General features: G+C 35.1%; 2 protein-coding genes across 2 annotated transcripts; both read right to left on the bottom strand.

The window, feature by feature from the left end:
• Positions 1-3,586: 3,586 nt before the first annotated feature.
• On the bottom strand, positions 3,587-4,238 carry LOC120086791 (uncharacterized). The gene has a single exon (XM_039043585.2). It carries the CDS (start codon positions 4,132-4,134, stop codon positions 3,940-3,942), a length of 195 nt encoding a protein of 64 aa, XP_038899513.2. The 5' UTR covers positions 4,135-4,238; the 3' UTR covers positions 3,587-3,939.
• Positions 4,239-13,980: 9,742 nt separating this feature from the next.
• LOC150033639 (uncharacterized) lies at positions 13,981-18,693 on the bottom strand. The gene is made up of 9 exons (XM_090316998.1): positions 18,458-18,693; positions 18,043-18,145; positions 17,668-17,907; positions 17,521-17,584; positions 17,007-17,415; positions 16,707-16,830; positions 15,309-16,134; positions 14,831-14,909; positions 13,981-14,359 (listed from the first exon to the last, which is right to left on the bottom strand). Exons 1-9 carry the CDS (start codon positions 18,691-18,693, stop codon positions 13,981-13,983), a joined length of 2,460 nt encoding a protein of 819 aa, XP_090173124.1.
• Positions 18,694-19,403: the final 710 nt, after the last annotated feature.

Raw genomic sequence — 19,403 nt, forward strand, 5'->3', positions numbered from 1 at the left:
TTAATTTATTAACAACTGATTTCTTAAAAATATTTTTTTATACCATCGTGATTTTCAATGACTTTACTCTTAAGGGCATATTTTGGAATTTAATTATAATCATTTTTGTACAAGTGTTATCAATCATGTTGATATTTTTAGTTCCATATTTGTATCAGTAATTTAATTTTAGTTGGGAGAGGTGAGAGAAAGTGAGACAGACATCCTAATTCACGTGCAAAATAGTCTTTTTTTTGTAATTTTACTATGATATAACGGTAGCAAAAGATTACAAAAATATTTTTAAAAGATAGAACATATTTCATTTCGGGTCCAAATTTTGGATTGACACACCCATCGTTGCCCATTTAGTGGTTCGTTTTGCACGTTAAAAACTCGTCGTTTTAATTTTTCTTAATTACTTTTTAGTTTTATCTATTGTGTGGTTGAAGTGAATTACAAAAAGATGAATGCAATTCTCTATCTAAAATAAAAGGCTCCTTAGAAGTTCATTTTAATTGAGACCCATGGAAGATAAGATTAAACAAAAAAGAAAAGAAAAATCAACACCCATTAAACAAATATATATCTATATCATACATAAATGGGACTAAAAAGGGAGAATTTGCCCCTACCTTTTCTATCATTATACCATTTCATTCTAAAACCACATTTTTAAAAGACATCTCGTCCATAAAAAGATGCAAAATTTAACAATATAATGAAGAGTTATTATACATTCTAAAATCACTTTTTTTTGTTAAGACATCTCATCGTAAAAAGATCTAAATTCTAACAATATAATAAAGAGTTATAAATAGAAGATTACTTGAGAAAGTAACAATAATTTATATAGTTTTCCAAATATCTCTCAAAAGAAACTGTGGTGTGGTGTGGTGAGCATGCGCCTTTTTCATGAGGCACATCATGCCTCCCAACAATTTTTTGTTAATTTTCTTCTGTTATTGTCTAACAAAAAAATAAAAGTTCTTTTTCGTTAATTGATATTTTCTTCTTTTGCCAATAAATTTAGATGATTAAACTTAAAATGAATGGTTTCTAAATTTGGTTATAAATGAATAGAAAATTGCTTGAAAGAGTAGAAGAAATTTAGATCGTCTTCAAAATATCTCTCAATGCTAGATCAACAATCTTCTAAAAGAAACATGTTTGTGGTGTGGTGGTGATTGTCAGAGTAGTAATCTTTGCCAGCATTGGTGTTTTTTTACCAAGCACATCATGTCACCCAATAATTTTTTTTATTAAACCATTAGTTTTTTTCTTTTGTTACTGTTTAAAAACAGAAGAGAAGTTCGTTTTCTTTATTGATATTTTTTCTTTTGTCAATAAATTTAGATGGTTAAACTCAAAATGAATGATTCCTAAAATTGGTCATGAATGAAAATAATTCATGTGGTTAATTAACGATGTTTGTTTTTTTTTTTTTTTTTTTGGATATTTTTTTTAAGTGAAGGTATTTGATTGAGAGGATTATTTATCTATCTCACTTGCCACAAATTTGATTTGAGGGGCAATCCACAACTCCAACAAAATAAAGTTTTTTCCTAAATATTTTAATATATAATTTTATGAAGTTCTTTCATAAGTTTTGCAGGTTTCTCCTCGATGTATTATCGATCTCACGAAAGATATAAGTGTTTACTTTTAGTGTTGGATTCAATTAAGGAGCTTATTGTTTTTTTTCTTTCTATATATTACTTTATTAAAATTAGAGATACATACTTATTTGGTCTATTTAATTAATTTATTATTTTCTAAAACTTTTATTGACTTTTTTTTAAAAAAAAAAAAATCACTTCAGATGGAAAAGCGTAGGATAAAGAAGAACGGGAGAAGTCAAGTATGTACATTTTCTATCTCTATCCAATTTGATTTTTTAAGTAAGGGTAATGGATTTAATAGATTTAGAAATTAAAACAAAATAAAGGGAGGGCGAAAAATGTTGGGAGAAAGGAGAACAATAGTGAGAAGTAAAATTGATTGAATTTCTTAATTTTAAAAAGCACAACCAATTTCATCTTTCTCCCAGAATCCTTTTGTTAATTCAATTATTATATTAATTTTTCTTATATTTTTCTTGATATCATAAATTTACAATTTTATTTAATACAAGATATGTTGGTGAGTACTTCTTAACTTTTCTCAAGTTAAGAAGTAAAATAACAATTTAACTGTATTTATTTTTAACAGTTTTACCTTATTAAAAAAGTGTATGCTACTTGAGATTTAGAAATTACATTAAAAATAATAATCATTAGCTTTTTTCTAAATCATATACAACAAAATAAATATTTTGAGAGAATTTTTTTTAATGAAATGTTTTAAATAATGATATAAATGTTAAAATTATAATAATGAGATTTGTGGAGAAAAAAAGTATTTGAGGTTTTACTTTTAAAATTTTTGGATGAAGTCTATGTTTTCCTAGCACAATATCAAAATGGTTGGTAAAAATATCATTAACCACAAAATTTTCAATTTTTTTATCCATAATTTTAACATATAAAATCAAACCAATATTTGAAACACCTCTACTAAAAGTTTGTCAGAAAAAAAAATATAGGATGATTTTAGAAGTTTGTAGTGCTTGAAAGTTAACACATTGAAGCAACTCAAGAAGTATATAATGAAAAATGTTAGATTATTTTAATAAATATCATTATATCCGAATACTTTAAATATTATTTTATACCCCTAAAGCTACATATAAAATAACATTTGTAACCAATTGTGTTAGAAAACAAATACATTTTAACACACTCCATAAAAAATTAAAGAAAATGATAGATAGAATGCCTCTTTATCCATAATAAGTTTCTAAATTTTCAACATTTTCTTTCTAAAGAAATAAATGTTCTGAAATTTGATAATTTATATGTATTTACCAACACTTTTTTATAATTTTTTTTATAGTGAATCATGGAGAGTAGCATTGACATCAAAGGACACATAGGAATGCGAATTATTTAATTACTGAATTGTAAATTATTTTGACATATGCCTTTGTTCTGTTCTTTTATATCTGGTTTGGTGATTAATAAGAAAAACGTATTTTTCTTTTTATTGGTTCGATTTTTTTTGTGTTACATGAAAACAATAGTGTAAAATGATGATAGACATGTTGAAGGAAGATAAACTTTTTACTTTAGAAGGAAGATAAACTTTTTGCTTTATCAAGGAGGACCATCATTTTAACCTGGGTTTATAATTTGTTTCAATCTTTTTGCTTCTTTAGATTTTTTTCATGGTTAGTTTCTTTGATTTTTTTTTTTTTTATTTCTTTGGTTGGATATTTTAATTATTAATGTGTTATTTTAAAACTAATTATATTTTTATTTAATAAGCAAGAGTCGATCTTAAAAATAATACAATTATTTATAAACAAAGATACGTAAAAACAAAATTAAATATTTAAAATAATAAGCATCAAAACCATTTAAATGACACATAATTATGCAAATAATTCAAAATAGAATAATTTCAGTTTTTTTTTTAAAGTTAATTTGCTTATCTTATTTGTATTTTGTAAAAAAAAAAAAACAAATATAATAATAATATGATTCTACCTAATTCAATTGATAAATTCTTTATAAGTCAACTTTTAAATTTGTTTATAAGTTCACATATATTTATTTTAAACATTACAAATCACGTGCAACATGTATTCTAGAACTAGTATATAATAAAATTTGCAATAAATAAACAAATCAATCAACAAAGTATACACCTCACCTCTCCCACCCACAAAAAAAAAGTTGAAAATTAATTAGGTCAAAATAGAGCTAGAACAAACACTTGTTCTACAAACACCTATTTACTAAACTCGATGAATACCACAAAATCAAAGACCCAAATCATCAACACAAGGAAAAACTTCATCTTCTTCAGCCTCTGATTCAGCAGAATAATCCATTTCAGAACAGAGTTGATAATGGAAAATCACAAGCGAGAGAAATTTGAAGAAACAGGGAAATAAGAGACGATTATTGGAGCTCTAGAGGACTTTGATGATTCAGATTTTGGCTTCTTTGGTTTGATTTTTTGGTTTGAATTTTCTTCTCCACGGGAGACCTTTGGAGATTGAGAAGGAAGGAAGCAACCCAACAGAATTGAGGCTGACAGTGAAGAAGGCATTCTTCTTACTCCGTTTTGGGTTTGTTTAATTTAATAAAATCAAAAGAGAGAAATTTGAGAAGTGGGTTTTGTTTTGGATTTGATTTTGAGATGGAAAGAAATGAAAATGAAGAAATGGTGTATTTATAAGTGCACATGAGAGCTTCAAGAAGTAGAAAATGGTCAAATGTGTAATTTGGGGAACAAGCAAAGATTTTGCAAACTTCTTCTTCCTTTCTCTTTCCTTTTTTAACTCTCAGTTTCTCTAACCTAGGAAGCTACAATGTATCCATTTTTTTTGTTTTTAGTACGCATTTATTACCATGGATGGTTTGATCTTTCAAACTTTATAATCCTCCATCTTCAAAATAAAAATCAATCCTTTTAAATAATCAATAGATTTTGTTATTTTGTGTATAGTTCAATTAATTAAGCTATCAAATTCATCTAAATAAATAAATTACTATAGATTTTTAAATAGAAAACCGATGTATTGCTTTTGGAGATTTAGAACAACATCATCGTATGTCTATATAATATTGATGTATCCTTAGCTAACCTAACAAAAGAAGTATGTGGAATTAAAAATCTTCATTCCTCACCTAACAACTATCGGATATAAATTCAAACTTATACGATGGTCGAATTTGTCAATATAACTTTTGGTTAGCTTAAACGGGCTCCTAATGGCTCCTCTTACCGAAGTAAAATTGGGGTCTAGTGTGATAAAATTCATGCTTTTCTTTAGCTTCTCACATCTTTTTTTATTAGTCATATTCCTTGTGGCTGTAACAATTTAGCTCATTCCTAACTTCATTTGCTAGGCTTGGTGGTCCAAATTTGTTCCTTTTTGGCTCATGCCTCTAGCTCAGAAAGAACATTGTTCCTCTGTATTGTCTTATCCTCTTTAATGAAGTATTTCATTAAAAGAAACTCATCGAATATAAATTTAAGCTACTTCCTTCTCATATATATGATATAAATAAAAACTCTCAACCAAATTGTATAGACTGGTCTCACTCTCACCCAATAAGTTCTTCAATAATAATTTTTTTCAGATCAGGAAGTTTGAGTGGGTATACTATAACGTTAATATACATTCTTATATTTTTATGATAAAGGATTTCAAAAAAATAGGAATAATTAAGTATAACCTAGATTGCATCTAATCTCATGCTTCCCTTTCCTTTACACAAAAAATTTATATCGGACTAAAAGGTTTTTTTCTCTCAATCTTCATGGTAGACAAAAACCGTGTACTAGAAAATGTTTTGAATTTTCTATGTTTCTTCTTATCTTTTGGTCCCCTACACGCAAGAAGAGTCAATTTTGATGGGAGAAAATGATGTATATCATTTTTTTTCCCTTTGAGAAAGTGATGTGCAATTCTTCAACCCACTTTGAAAAAATTAATCCAACTATGAATTATTATTTTAGCAATAATACTTGTATCTTGAATTATTTTTGTGCAGCCTAAGTCTACCATACAAAAAAAAATGAAAATATTTTTAAAAAGAAAAAGATTGGTAAAATTATGACTTAAAAATTGAGTGAATTGTATTAAGATATGATGAAATTTTTTTTAATATTACAGTAATATACAAAATTATTTTTCCTACTTGTATGAACAAAGAGAGTACAGTATTTCTATAATACCAAGAAAATGTTCAAGATTGGTGCAACCTCACGTAAATATTTTTGTTACTTTTTTTTATTCCACTCCACTTTATTTGAGACTATATTATATTTATAAAAGATGTAAATTTGGACACACCCACCAATTGTTAGTCGTCGACAGATTCGGAAGCTAGTTGTTGTATTGTGGATGTTCGATTTTATGTCCTAAAACTCGCCATTTATAAAATTAAACATATTATATTATCAATAAAAGATGTTATTCAACATTTCTTCAATAAAGGTATTGAATCTATTAATTACATTCATAGAGTCTAAATCCAATAAACTAAGATCCATGGCTATTACATGAATACTTGAACTTTATGTAGAGATATAAAGATGGATCAAGTTCAAGTAAATAGCCAAACGGGTCTATAGTACATGATTAAGGTTGAGTACCTTATTCTGGTAACACTATTGGATGCGGCCTACTCTGTAGCAGTTACAAGTTGTTGTAAAGATACTACAAACAAAGTGATCCAGATTCGTTCATGTATTGACATAAGGAGTAAGGGCATCCTAATGAGTTTGCATAAGATCGGACCAAGAAATAAGTCACTCTTACTTTTTAACATTGTTTACTGTTTAAGACTGACTATTTCGCTTATATGGTCTAGGTAACTCGATCTTAATCCTGAGTTAACTATGAACTCTTGTCTATTCGGGATTATCCTTAAATTTGCATAGGTGAGGGTTGGCTCAGCTTCTCATTTTAGGGGTAAGACCGGATAGATAGCTGGGAACATAGGTGCAAGACAGAATTCACGCCTACCCAATTTAGGGATAGGAGAAAGGTTGTTCTCTTAAGTACTGAATCTAGGTCTTGAACAAGGGGTCCTACCCTCTCACTGGCTCGAGAAGGATATGATAACTGGCAGAAATGCCAGTTATTATAAACCTTTTATTTAGAATTATGAGGGCTAACAAGTAGAAAACGCGATGATAATACTTAGAATTTGTGAAAAAATGAGTTTTTGCGTCGATTAGCACCTAAATCCTCACTGACCCCAATATTATGCGTTACTCCATGCCAAAATGTCTATTTTTGTAGCTATCGCTGGAATCAAAAGCATGCGTTGGAAATAAGCAATCGCAATCAAACGCATGCGCTGAAGCCAGGCGACCACAAAGACAAACGCATACGCTGAAAGTCGAGCTTCTGCATAAACGAATGCATGTGGTGATCACATGCGTCCATCGCATGGAAGTTGCAGTGATCAAGTAAATGCGGTAATCACTTGGAGATTGCGGCCACGGAGTGATAGCCATAATAGAAGATCGCAAGATGGGTAGAACGCGTTGAGACTTCAGCTGAATCAAGCTCGGACGCATATCTTCGGAGTATCAACAAGATAAGACGATGTGACAATGCCCATACCACGACAAAAGCAATAGTGAGCCATAATGTAATCATGATAGCTATCGGCGTTTAAACTCTATAAATAGCCCTTTGGACCTTCATTTCAAGACATCTGAACTTCTGCCTCAAGGCAAAGGTTTCCGATCACAGATGAGAGCTTGAGCAAGATTTTCAGTGAGAATTCTTCACCTCCACAAATCAGACCAAGTGATGACCGGAGCCTTCGTTGGAGATAGAGCTTGAAAGAGACATCTCCACCATTCATCCATGGCACCACCGACAGTCTTGATGTAGAGTCATTCATTTCTCTTCTAACCTCTATATTGTATTACATTCTAGCTTAAGATATTAAGACATTTTGTAATCAATGCATCCTTTGATTCCTCCAATGCCATCTTCTTCATCATCTTTATCTTTATCATCATTTACCTTCGTCGTTTATTTATCAAAGGCAATCGTATACTTAATCGTGTAGCCTAGAGATAGAATGCATGTAGCAATCCACCGAGAGGTGTGCATTGTGTGAGTATAGTGAGTTAATCCTCTTTTTTTGGTGAAAGGCTGTAACAATACTTGTCTATGGGTTGTTGCATTGCTTGTCTATAAGTTAAATAGTCGCGTCTAACTGCCTGAAAAGATAAGAGATAGAACGCACTAAAGCAAAGTATGCATTGTTCCTAGAGATAGGCTCAATCTTCTGTTCAAAGCGACCACGTACTATAGAGATATAGTCATGCAGCTGACCACCGAGAGGTGTGTGATGCGTAGTGTGACAAGCTAGGATTACTTGGGCGATTTAAGATAATAAACATTACTATGTCTTAATGGTTGTTATGTATCTACCTATTCTCATCGCAAGTCTTTTATTGCTCAATCTGTTTAGTTAGAAGTAGGAATAGTGTGTAAATCCATTAAACTTATTCTTTTTATTTTTATTCATCACCTCAAACGCATTTCTCCACAAGCATTATTAAGTGATAAGTCTCTGTGTTCGACCTCGGATCACCCGAGAAACTTGCGTTCGCGTTATACTTGGCGTGAGCGTAAGAAAACTTGTGATAGGAACGTGTGGCCATTGCATACTAGATTAATGCATTTTCATTCCGACGCATGACCTCAGACACATGGGCGTAAACGCATAGCTTAACCATGCACAACGCATGATTGTGTGCACAACCCTATCCCACCGATTTTCATCCAACAAGTTTTTTTCGCCGTTGCCGGGGACTTGGCAGCTAATGTTTTGTGAAGTTTTGTATTTTCGCAGGCACCCTTTCAATCTTAGGCATATTGTAGATTGTGCGACCAAGCTGCAAACAATATTTGAAGTATAGGCGATGCATTGAAAGTCAAATATTGACCCCAAGATAGAAAGGCTATCTGTCGCATGAGCTGGAAGCAGTCTTAGGTGCATGTCAACCATCATGCGTCCAACAATTGCTAGAAGCTCCAATGGTCAGGGCGAACTCCTTGACCTAAGTAGTTGAGAACCATCTCCTGCATGAGAGACTCCTTGTAGTGACGACACTTCAATTTCTCCAGGGACGTCTTCTACTCTATCTTTACCTTGCTTTCTTAGTTTAGTTTATTTTTATTATTATTTTAGATATGCTGCTGCTTCCTTGGTTGTGGTGCATTTGCTCCTTGTAGGTGCGATAATAACTCTCCTCGGTGCACAATTACAACGGAAGAATCATCCACATCCTTCAACGCATGGCTTCAATCGCATGAATTCCAACGCATTGTCGCATGCGTTATTCTACTTAAGGTTTTGTTCTTGTTATCTTTTATGCATTATCCTTTTGAAATTCTCCTTGTCTGATTGCGGTTCTTTGCGATGCATCTATAATGGTACAAATAATTCACCGCATCTACTAACTAAGCAATGCCAGTCTTTCCTTACTTTTAATAGCTTCTTCAAATTTTGAAAGTCTAAGTTTTATTGCGCGCAAACCTTTGTTCAAACGTTTGTTACCGCATTCCTGTTGAGTTTGTTTTTATTTTACGGTGAAAACGCTGCCATCCTCTAAGTTTGGAGGTAGAAGCAGTCTCGGAGAATTGCGTTCACTACATTGCGGTCATTTCATTCAAGAAAAAAATGAAAATAACAACTCCACTGTCAACGCAATAGGGAAACCCATGTTGATAAGAGTTAAGTTGTGAAAGGCACTTACCCGTAGTTAGATATCCGCATGACACTCATGGGGATAAGCCAAAACGAAAGTAAGTCGCCAGGATCAACGCATAAGCACAACTCCTCTATCGGGCGCAAGTCAAATTAAGCAAGACATGAGTTGAGTTGAATATGGAACGCAACCGAAGTTAGATGCCCGCATGACACACGTGGGGGTAAGCCAAAACAAATAGTGTAACCAGGTTCAACGCCGCATTCGAATAAGTAATCACATAATCTTGAATTATTTTGAGCGAATGCAGTCTCAAGAGTTGAACGTAAAGTTGCGGAGAATGAATAAAAAGTTTTTGAGCAAAGGCTTGCCAAATTTCAACTTAGAAAATATCTCTTTGAAGAAGCAGCCAAAGTAGAGGAGAGCATTGCGACCATGGTTAGAGGTACGAGTTAATTCTGAGAGGCTAGTCATCACAAAGGAACGCTGGAAGATGAGGTAAGAATTTCTTGAGTATAACGCATGCTTGAGGACAAGCATGATTCTAAGTTTGGGGGTGTGATAACTGGCAGAAATGCCAGTTATTATAAGCCTTTTATTTAGAATTATAAGGGTTAACAGGTAGAAAACGCAGTGATAATACTTAGAATTTGTGAAAAATTAAGTTTTTACGTCGATTAGCATCTAAATCCTCACTGATCCCAATATTATGCGTTACTCTGTGCCAAAGTGTCTATTTTGTAGCTATCACATGAATCAAACGCATACGTTGAAAATAAGCAATCACAATCAAACACGTGCACTGAAGCCAGGCGACCGCAAAGACAAATGCATACGCTGAAAGCCGAGCTTCTGCATAAACAAATGCATGCGGTGATCGTATGCGTCCATTACATGGAAGTTATAGTGATCAAGTAAATGCGGTAATCATTTGGAGATTGTGGTCACGGAGTGATAGCCATAATAGAAGATCGCAAGATGGGTAGAACACGTTGAGTCTTCAGCTGAATCAAGCTCGGACGCATACCTTCGGAGTATCAACAAGATAAGACGATGTGACAATGCCCATATAGCGACAAAAGCAGCAGTGAGCCATAACGCAATCATGATAGCTGTCGGCATTTAAACTCTATAAATAGCTCTTTGGACCTTCATTTCAAGACATCCGAACTCCTACCTCAAGGCAGAGGTTTGCGATCACAGATGAGAGCTTGAGCAAGATTTTCAGTGAGAATTCTTCACCTCTACAAACCAGACCAAGTGACGACCGGAGCCTTCGCCGGAGATAGAGCTTGAGAGAGACATCTCCACCATTCACCCATGGCACCACCGGCAGCCTTGACGCAGAGTTCTTCATTTCTCTTCTAACCTCTATATTGTACTACATTTTAGCTTAAGATATTAAGACATTTTGTAATCAATGCATCCTTCGATTCCTTCAATGCCATCTTCTTCATCATCTTTATCTTTATCATCATTTACCTTCGTCGTTTATTTATCAAAGAAAATCGCATACTTAATCGTGTAGCCTAAAGATAGGACACATGTAGCAACCCACCGAGAGGTGTGCATTGTGCGAGTATAGTGAGTTAATCCTCTTTTCTTGGTGAAAGGCTGTAGCATTGCTTGTCTATGGGTTGTTGCATTTCTTGTCTATAAGTTAAATACCCGCGTCTAACTGCCTGAGAAGGTAAGAGATGGAACGCACTAAAACAAAGTATGCATTGTTCCTAGAGATAGGCCCAATCTTATGCTCGACGCAATCATGTACCATAGAGATATAGTCATGTGGCTGACCACCGAGAGGTGTGTGATGCGTTAGTGTGACGAGCTGGGATTACTCGGGCGATTTAAGATAATAAACATTACTATGCCTTAATGGTTGTTGTGTATCTACCTATTCTCATCGCAAGTCTTCTATTGCTCAATTTGTTTAGTTCGGAGTAGGAGTAGTGTGTAAATCCATTAAACTTCTTCTTTTTATTTTTATTCATCGCCTCAAACGCATTGTTCCACAAGCATTATTGAGTGACAAGTCCCTGTGTTCGACCTCGGATTATCCGAGAAACTTGCGTTCGCGTTATACTTGACGTGAGCGTAAGAAAACTTGTGATAGGAACGCTGGTCATTGCATACTAGATTAATGCATTTTCATTCCAACGCATGATCTCAGACGCATAAGCGTAAACGCATAGCTTAACCATGCACAACGCATGATTGCGTGCGCAACCCCATCCCACCGATTTTCATCCAACAAGATCTGGTTTAGTAATTGGATCATAAATCAATTGTTCATTAAAGAATCGGTTGGAATTTAAGGAACAAGACATAATATCGAGGGTAAAACAACACATTGACCCAGTCGGTATTATGAATAACCTGTGAAGGGTCGACTTACTAGTTATGGTTATATCCTGTGAACATAAATATATCTACAGTGAGAAGAATGCAACTATCGAGCAATAGTGGTGTGACTCGATAGTTAACGAATACTTATTAATTCGGTCTAAAGAGTTTAGCCAATTAATCTTAATCGTTGAAGCTCATAATCTGTAGGTCCATAAGGTCCCTCTACTAGCTCGTAAAACATGAACATCTTAAATCATTAAATTGAGTGAATTTGGTATGATATCATTTTGAAGTGTTCAAATTGAATTTCAAATTGAAATTAGGGTTTTGAGTTTGAATAAATTCAAAATGAAATTAGGATTTGTTTAATTATATTATAACATTTAATTTGTTGAAATAAATGAAATTGGAGAGTTTATAATGTTTAAATATTAATTATCTAAATAAGAATCATGTTGTTAATTAGATGTGTGATTAATTTGATATTTGATATTTGATATTAAATTAATTAATTAATTAATTATGTTTAATTAATTAAAAATAAAATTAATTTTCCACTTTTTATTTCAATTTCAGTAATTGAAATTAAGATTTTGTTTCTAAATTAATTCTGAATTAATTAAAGAAAAATCAGAATCAGAAAAATTGGAAAATGGTGGATTTAATGGAAACACCCCACTTTTCTTATAGTATGAGGTGTTTCCTTCTAAACCAACACACATATCCCAGAAACCTGCATGTTGAGGATGATAAAAATTTGATCAATTTGACTGAAGAATAGAGGATTGAGCTGGAAAAACAATTTTCTGCACTTCATCTTCTTCTTTCTTCAAACCCACAAAACACTTACCAAATTCACTCAAATCTGAGTTCCACCACTGAAATTCAGGGATGAGAATAGTATAGAAGACCTTTTGGTGGTTCACAGACTTATTTGGAGCTGAATTTGAGTGAAGAACAACTTGGAATTTGAAGAATTCATCAAGAGGTATGTAACATGAAACCCACTCGTGATTTTATGAAAATGCATGCTGTAAAACTCAAATTAAATGTAATTAGAGTGCTTATTGATTTTGTTTGCTTCCGTTGCATGTATTTAATTCTAACAATTGGCATCAGAGCATGATTTAAGCACTCAGTTAGTGTTAATTTGAGTTTTGGTAGGTGAATTTCTGAAGTTGCATGTTTTGGGCTGATATGGATGGTTTATCAGCTTTGGCATTAGATTTCTCTTTGATTTCTAAGTTAAATTTATAATTGGCTCTTGATTGATGAGCTTATGTGTTCTCTAGAGTCTGTAATTTATTTGGGGTCATCAGAATCCGAATTAAGTTGTAATTTGGAGATTGAAGCAAGCAAGGTCGAGAGAAAATTCTGCAGAATAGCTTCTGTCCAGATAACGTTGCAACACTGCCCTTGAGTGTTGCAACATTGTTCTTCATGGCTGCCCAGATCCAAGGCGCACGCTCGAGCCGGTTCGCACAGGGTTTTTTCGGTTCAATCGGATCAACTCTCATCTAATCTGGTTTGACCTTTTTTTGGACCGGTTCAACCCATTTTGATGCTTTGGAGGTCCAGTTCGAATGGTTTGGGTCTGTTTCGAGCATTTCTACACCAACATGTAGTTCCTTTTGATTCTAATTTGTTATAAATTAGTTTTATGCTTGCTTAGGATGCCAAAGTTGAACCATATCGGTATTATTTTAATAATTATGCATGTGATGTATGTTGTATTTAAATATAAATATGATTGTGCATATTGTATACCCATTTATATTTCGAAAATCCAACATGTAGTTCCTTAATGTTATAAATTAGTTTTATGCTTGCATGCCAAAGTTGAACCATACATGCATGTGATGTATGTTGTATTTAAATATAAATATGTTTGTGCATATTGTATACCATTTATATAAAATATATGAAGCATATATTATATATATATATATATATATATATATATATATATATATATATTATAGTTTGTTATAATGTCTTGAATGCATGTTTAGGGCTTCTGCTATTTAATATAACTGTTATCTTAAAATTTGAATGTCGATGCATGTTGTGGATGTACAAGTATGTCTAATTTTTATAAGTTGTTATAAAATCGAGTTAGACATTATTATCTGATGAAAAATAGAGTAGAGAAAGAAAAATAGTATACAAAAATTTTACGTGGAAAACTCTAATCAGGGAGAAAAAACCACGGGATAAAAGGATTCTTATTAGAAGACTGATACACAGAATATACAGTGACTATCAGCTTTAAATAGAGAAAAGGGAAACCCTAGGGTACAAGTAAAAAGACAAAAATGCCCCTAGAATAGAAAACCCTAATTTCAACACTCCCCCTCAAGTTGGGGTGTAGATATCGATAAAACCCAACTTGCTCACATATGAGTCAAACAACTGTCTGGGAAGCCCCTTTGTTAGAACATCTGCAATCTGTTGGTTGGAAGATACATAAGAAACACAAATGTTGCCACTGTCAAGTCTCTCCTTGATGAAATGTTGATCAATTTCCACATGCTTTATTCTATCATGTTGAACTGCGTTATTTGCTATGCTTATTACGGCTTTATTATCGCAATAGAGTTTTATTAGGCCAGTATAATCTTGGTCAAGGTCTCTTAAAACCTTTTCAAGCCAAATTTCTTCACAGATTCCCAGACTCATAGCCCTGTACTCAGCTTCAGCACTACTTCTGGCAGCAACCCCTTGTTTTTTACTCCTTCATGTGACAAGGTTACCCCATACAAAGGTACAATACCCTGATGTCGACTTTTTTTCTATCACAGAGTCTACCCAATCTGCATTTGTATGCCTCGATGCATCATCTTTCAGTTTTTCTGAACATCAAGTCTTTCCCTGGAGAAGTTTTCAGATATCTCAAGATACGCTCCATTGCCCTCATATGTTCTTTGTGCGGAGACTGCATAAACTGATTTACCATACTCACTGCATATGAGATGTCGGGTCTAGTATGAGAGAGATATATTAATTTTCCAACAAGCCACTGATATCTCTCTTTGTTAAGTGGAACACTTCACTCACATCACTTAACTTTGCATTTGCTTCTATAGAAGTATCAACTGGTTTGTAGCCTGTCATACCAGTCTCCTTAAGCAAGTCAAGTGTATATTTTCTCTAGAAAACTGAAATCCCTTATCTCGATCGAGCTACCTCCATTCCAAGGAAGAACCTTAGTTTTCCAAGGTCCTTGATTTCAAATTCCTCAGCCATCTTTACCTTTAATCGAGCAATTTCTGAGGCATCACCACCTGAAATAACAATGTCATCAACATAGACAATCAAAACTACAATCTTCCCGGATACTGACCTCTTAGTGAAGAGAATATGGTCTGAATGTCCCTGACTATACCCTTGTGACTTTACAAACGTAGTAAACCTGCCAAACCAGGCCTTTGGGGATTGTTTTAACTCATACAAGAACTTCCTTAGTCTACAAACTCAGTGGTTAAACTGTTTCTCGAATCCTGGGGGAGGACTCATGTAGACTTCTTCCTCAACCTCTCCGTTGAGAAAGGCGTTCTTCACATCAAATTAGTGAAGGGGCCAGTCTTTATTAACTGCAACCAAAATCAGAACCCGAACTGTATTCATCTTTGCTACTAGTGAAAAAGTTTAAGAATAATCAACCCCGAAGGTCTGCGTAAAACCTCTGGCAAGCAATCTGGCCTTATATCTATCAACTATTCCATCGGGCCTATACTTTACTGTGAACACCCATTTACATCTGACTGCTTTGTGACCATTTGGAAGATTGACTTGGTCCCACGTATGATTTTTCTCAAGAGCCCCCATTTCTTTTATGACTGTGGCTTTCCACTCAGGAATTTCCAATGCTCTATATATACTGTTTGGTATCACCACTGTGTCTAGGTTCGTAGTGAGAGCCTTGAACTCAGGAGATAGGTTGCCATAGGACAAGTAACTCTGTAGTGGATATTTTGTACACGATCTGGTACCTTTCCTTAAGGCAATTGGAAGGTCCAAGGATGCATCTCGTTCTTTGCTCTTCTCGGACTTCATACTGCACTCACCCTCCTGCTCATACGTCTCATGTTCTGTCATTTTTCCACTTTCAACAGTGTTTTCAGGTTCCATAATATTCTCTGCTAGGACAGATGTTTCACAATCATCATTGTCTGCCTCGATTACATCCTTGTTGTCATTGTCCTCCCTGTTTTTGCTTTCATCATTCTCAACACAAGCAATAATTTTATCATATTTACCACCATCATCAGGGATAGGGATATTAATACCTGAAACTGATCTCCGTTCTGACTCATAGACTAGAGCTGGAGAAATAACAGGCGACGTCATTTCCTTCCTGAGATTCCTCCTATAGTATGTGATCCAGAGGACTTGTTTGGTTGGTATGATGGATTCACTAGTATTGATGTCAAAGATGGGTTCAGGCAAAACTGATAGACTCGGACCCAATTGGTTTCTTCTTAAGTATTTTCCCTCTGAAGAGAACCACTGGGAAAGAATGGATGATCTTCGAAGAATGTCACATCCATGGAGACAAAGTATTTTCTAAAAGAGGGATGATAACACCTGTACCCACGCTGATGAAGTGGATACCCCACAAAGACACATTTCTAAGCCCGAGGAGTGAACTTGGTTCGGTTAGGGCCATGAGTATGGACAAATACAACATAGCCAAAGACTTGGAGGGGTACATCAGAGATAAATCGGTTATTTAGATAGGACTCTTTGAAGGAATCTAGGGGGGTTTGAAACTTTAAAATCTGGGACCGCATTCGATTTATTAGATGGGTTGCTGTCAAGACAACATCTCCCCATAAATAGGAAAGAAGGGAAGTTGACAACATGAGGAATCGAGCAACCTCGACTAGGTGACGATTTTTTCGTTCGGCCACTCCATTTTGTTGAGGGGTGTACGCATAGGAACTCTTATGGACTATTTCTTTTCAAATTAGGAACTCTCTTAAGGAATTATTAAGGTATTCCCGACCATTATCACTCCAGAGAATAGCGATTTTGGCATTGAACAGGGTTTCGATAGAATAGTAGAATTGTTGAAAGACCGATGTAACATCGGATTTGTTTGTCAGAAGGAAAACCCAAGTTAGCCTAGAATGATTGTCAATGAAGGTTACAAACCATCGCTTTCTAGTTATGGTAGTAACAGGTGATGAGCCCCAAACATCGCTATGGAACAAGGTGAATGGTTTAGAAAGTTTATAAGGCTGAGACTTCAAAGATACACAGGGTTGTTTGGCTTGGACACACACATCACATTTAACTTAGAAATATTAACATTATAAAAGAGATGAGGAAACAAATAATTCATACACTGAAAATTAGGATGACCAAAGTGATAGTACCATAACATATAGTTAGTTTCAGAAACAGAAAAATGAGATGAAAACAAACTAGCCCTATCACATATCCTAAATGAGGCTTCTTCAATGAGGAAATAGAGCATCCTGTCATGCCAAACAGTGCCAATCGTCATCCCCGAGTTCAGATCTTGAAGAACAACAGCATCAGGTGAGGAGATAACATAACATTTCCAATCCTTCGTAAATTTACTAATGGATAAAAGATTGTAAGAAACTTTTGGCACATGCAACACATCTTGGAGAATTAAGCCCTCGAAGGGCGACACCCGTCTTTTTCCAACAAGGGGGGTAAAAGACCCATCAGCAATCCTGATCCTTTCATTTCCAGCACTAGGTTGATAAGAGAGAAAATGATCGGAGGAACCAGTCAAATGGTCTGTAGCCCCTGCATCTAATATCCATGGTTTATTATAAGTTATACTCACAAAGCCAAATGAGTGAAAAGTACATGATTAGGCGATTGCACTTACTCCAACTGTAGTAGAAGTGCTCTGACTGTTCTCCTGATTCTGAGGCTGTGTATCTCCGGTTACTGATTCACCTACTAGTGTCCGGCTTAACTGTCGTTTCTTACCATTCGACAGACAGCCTACTTCCAGCACTGATCTTTCGTGTGCCAAGGTTTCTTGCAATGTTCACATACTGAGGGCGGCTTACTGTTCTGTTTATCATGGGCAGGGCCTGAAGTTTTGAAAGCAACGGAATCTGTTGGTATCACAAGTGTATTGTTCATGGCCCTCGACCCATCTTCCTCCAAGCGAACTTCATAACAGACCTCCATTAAGGATGGTATAGGCCTGGTCCCCAATATATGACTTCGTACAGCATCAAAATTAGAATTTAGTCCGACAAGAAAGTCATACGCGCAGTCAGTTTCCTCAGACTAATAATTTAAAACTCCTCCACATGAACAGTTCCAAATCATTTCACGGCACAAATCCATCTCTTGCCATAGGTGAGACAGTTAAGTAAGCTGTAACATCCATTGTCCCTTGTTTACACTCATGGACTTGCTTACATAAGATATATAATCGAGAAGCATTCTGTCTTTTGGAACAGAGTTTTTGGACTGCATCCTAAATATCTCGAGCTGTGGCTGCATATAATAATTGTTTTCCAACCTGTGGTTCCATACTTCCTACCAGAATTGACCTCAACAAAGAATCCCCTCCTTTCCAAATTCGTTCTTAGGGGTCACCTGGCCTTGGTTTTGGTATTTCACCTATCAGATATCTAAATTTTTGACGACCCTCAAGGGTCATTTTAATGGATTGGGACCAAGAGAAATAATTATCGTCATTCAACTTTTCTCTTACAATAAAGCTAGAAGAGTTGCCTATAGCTCCAGAAAATAAATTTGAAGAGTAAGTAAGTAACAAAGTTACCGAATTTCTAGGGTAGATCGATTGATTTTGGTTTAGATTTGGTTGGACATTGGATGTCGATTCCAGGGCTTCCCCAATGGTATCTGCTGCTGGAACATCTCATTCTGTTGTTTAATCTGCAGCTGCAACTGAGTAAACTGATCTTGGATTATACTCCCTTGGTCCCGATGGTAAGATGATGATTTTCCCCCTCCAAACTCACCCAAGACCGGCAAAGACTGCCTCAACCTATTGCTCACATCCAACTGAAGTATAGAATCCCAACAGCCACTGATCTGATCCATTTTCGGCTGAATCGATTGGTAAAACACACCGCGACTGATCCCATCGATCGTGGCACCCCTGTTTAACTGCGGTTGAGAAAACCCAAACATATTTTCGTCGATTTGAGGCTCGACTAAAAATGACTGCTCTGCGGTTGAGGAAGGAAAATCGAACAGGTCTACGGTTGAATCGACATACGCTCGATCGAGGATTGGTTGCGGCTGGGTTGCGAAGTTTGGGCTGCACCAACCGCGACTGTCGAATTGGACTTCGGCAGCTGGATCTGATCGCCAAACTGTTGTCGGTTTGGCTGGTCGTTCGGACTTCGAACAAAATGGGTGGTAGGCCTACCGGTTGGTCAGCTATAATCAGTTGATAGAGATCAATCGGCTGGTTGGATCAGATCGGCTGATTGTCACGCTGAAGATAGGGAAGAACAGATTGAAAATATCTGTCAATGGCGTTTTAGATGCACTGGTTATATCTGGGCTATTGGCTTGGGATTCTCCTATTGGGTTTTCCTCAATGGTGGCCAGGGTTTGTCTTCATGCTCTAATACCATGATGAAAACCAGAGTAGAGAAAGAAAAATAGCACACAAAGATTTTACATGGAAAACACTAATAAGGGAGAAAAAACCACGGGATAAAAGGATTCTTATTAGAAGACTGATACACAGAATACACAATGACTACCAGCTTTAAATAGAAAAAAGGGAAACCCTATGGTAC

Source organism: Benincasa hispida, chromosome 9 (assembly GCF_027475165.1).
Source record: "Benincasa hispida cultivar pf3 chromosome 9, pf3_genome.v1.1, whole genome shotgun sequence".
Classification (NCBI taxonomy): Eukaryota; Viridiplantae; Streptophyta; class Magnoliopsida; order Cucurbitales; family Cucurbitaceae; genus Benincasa; species Benincasa hispida.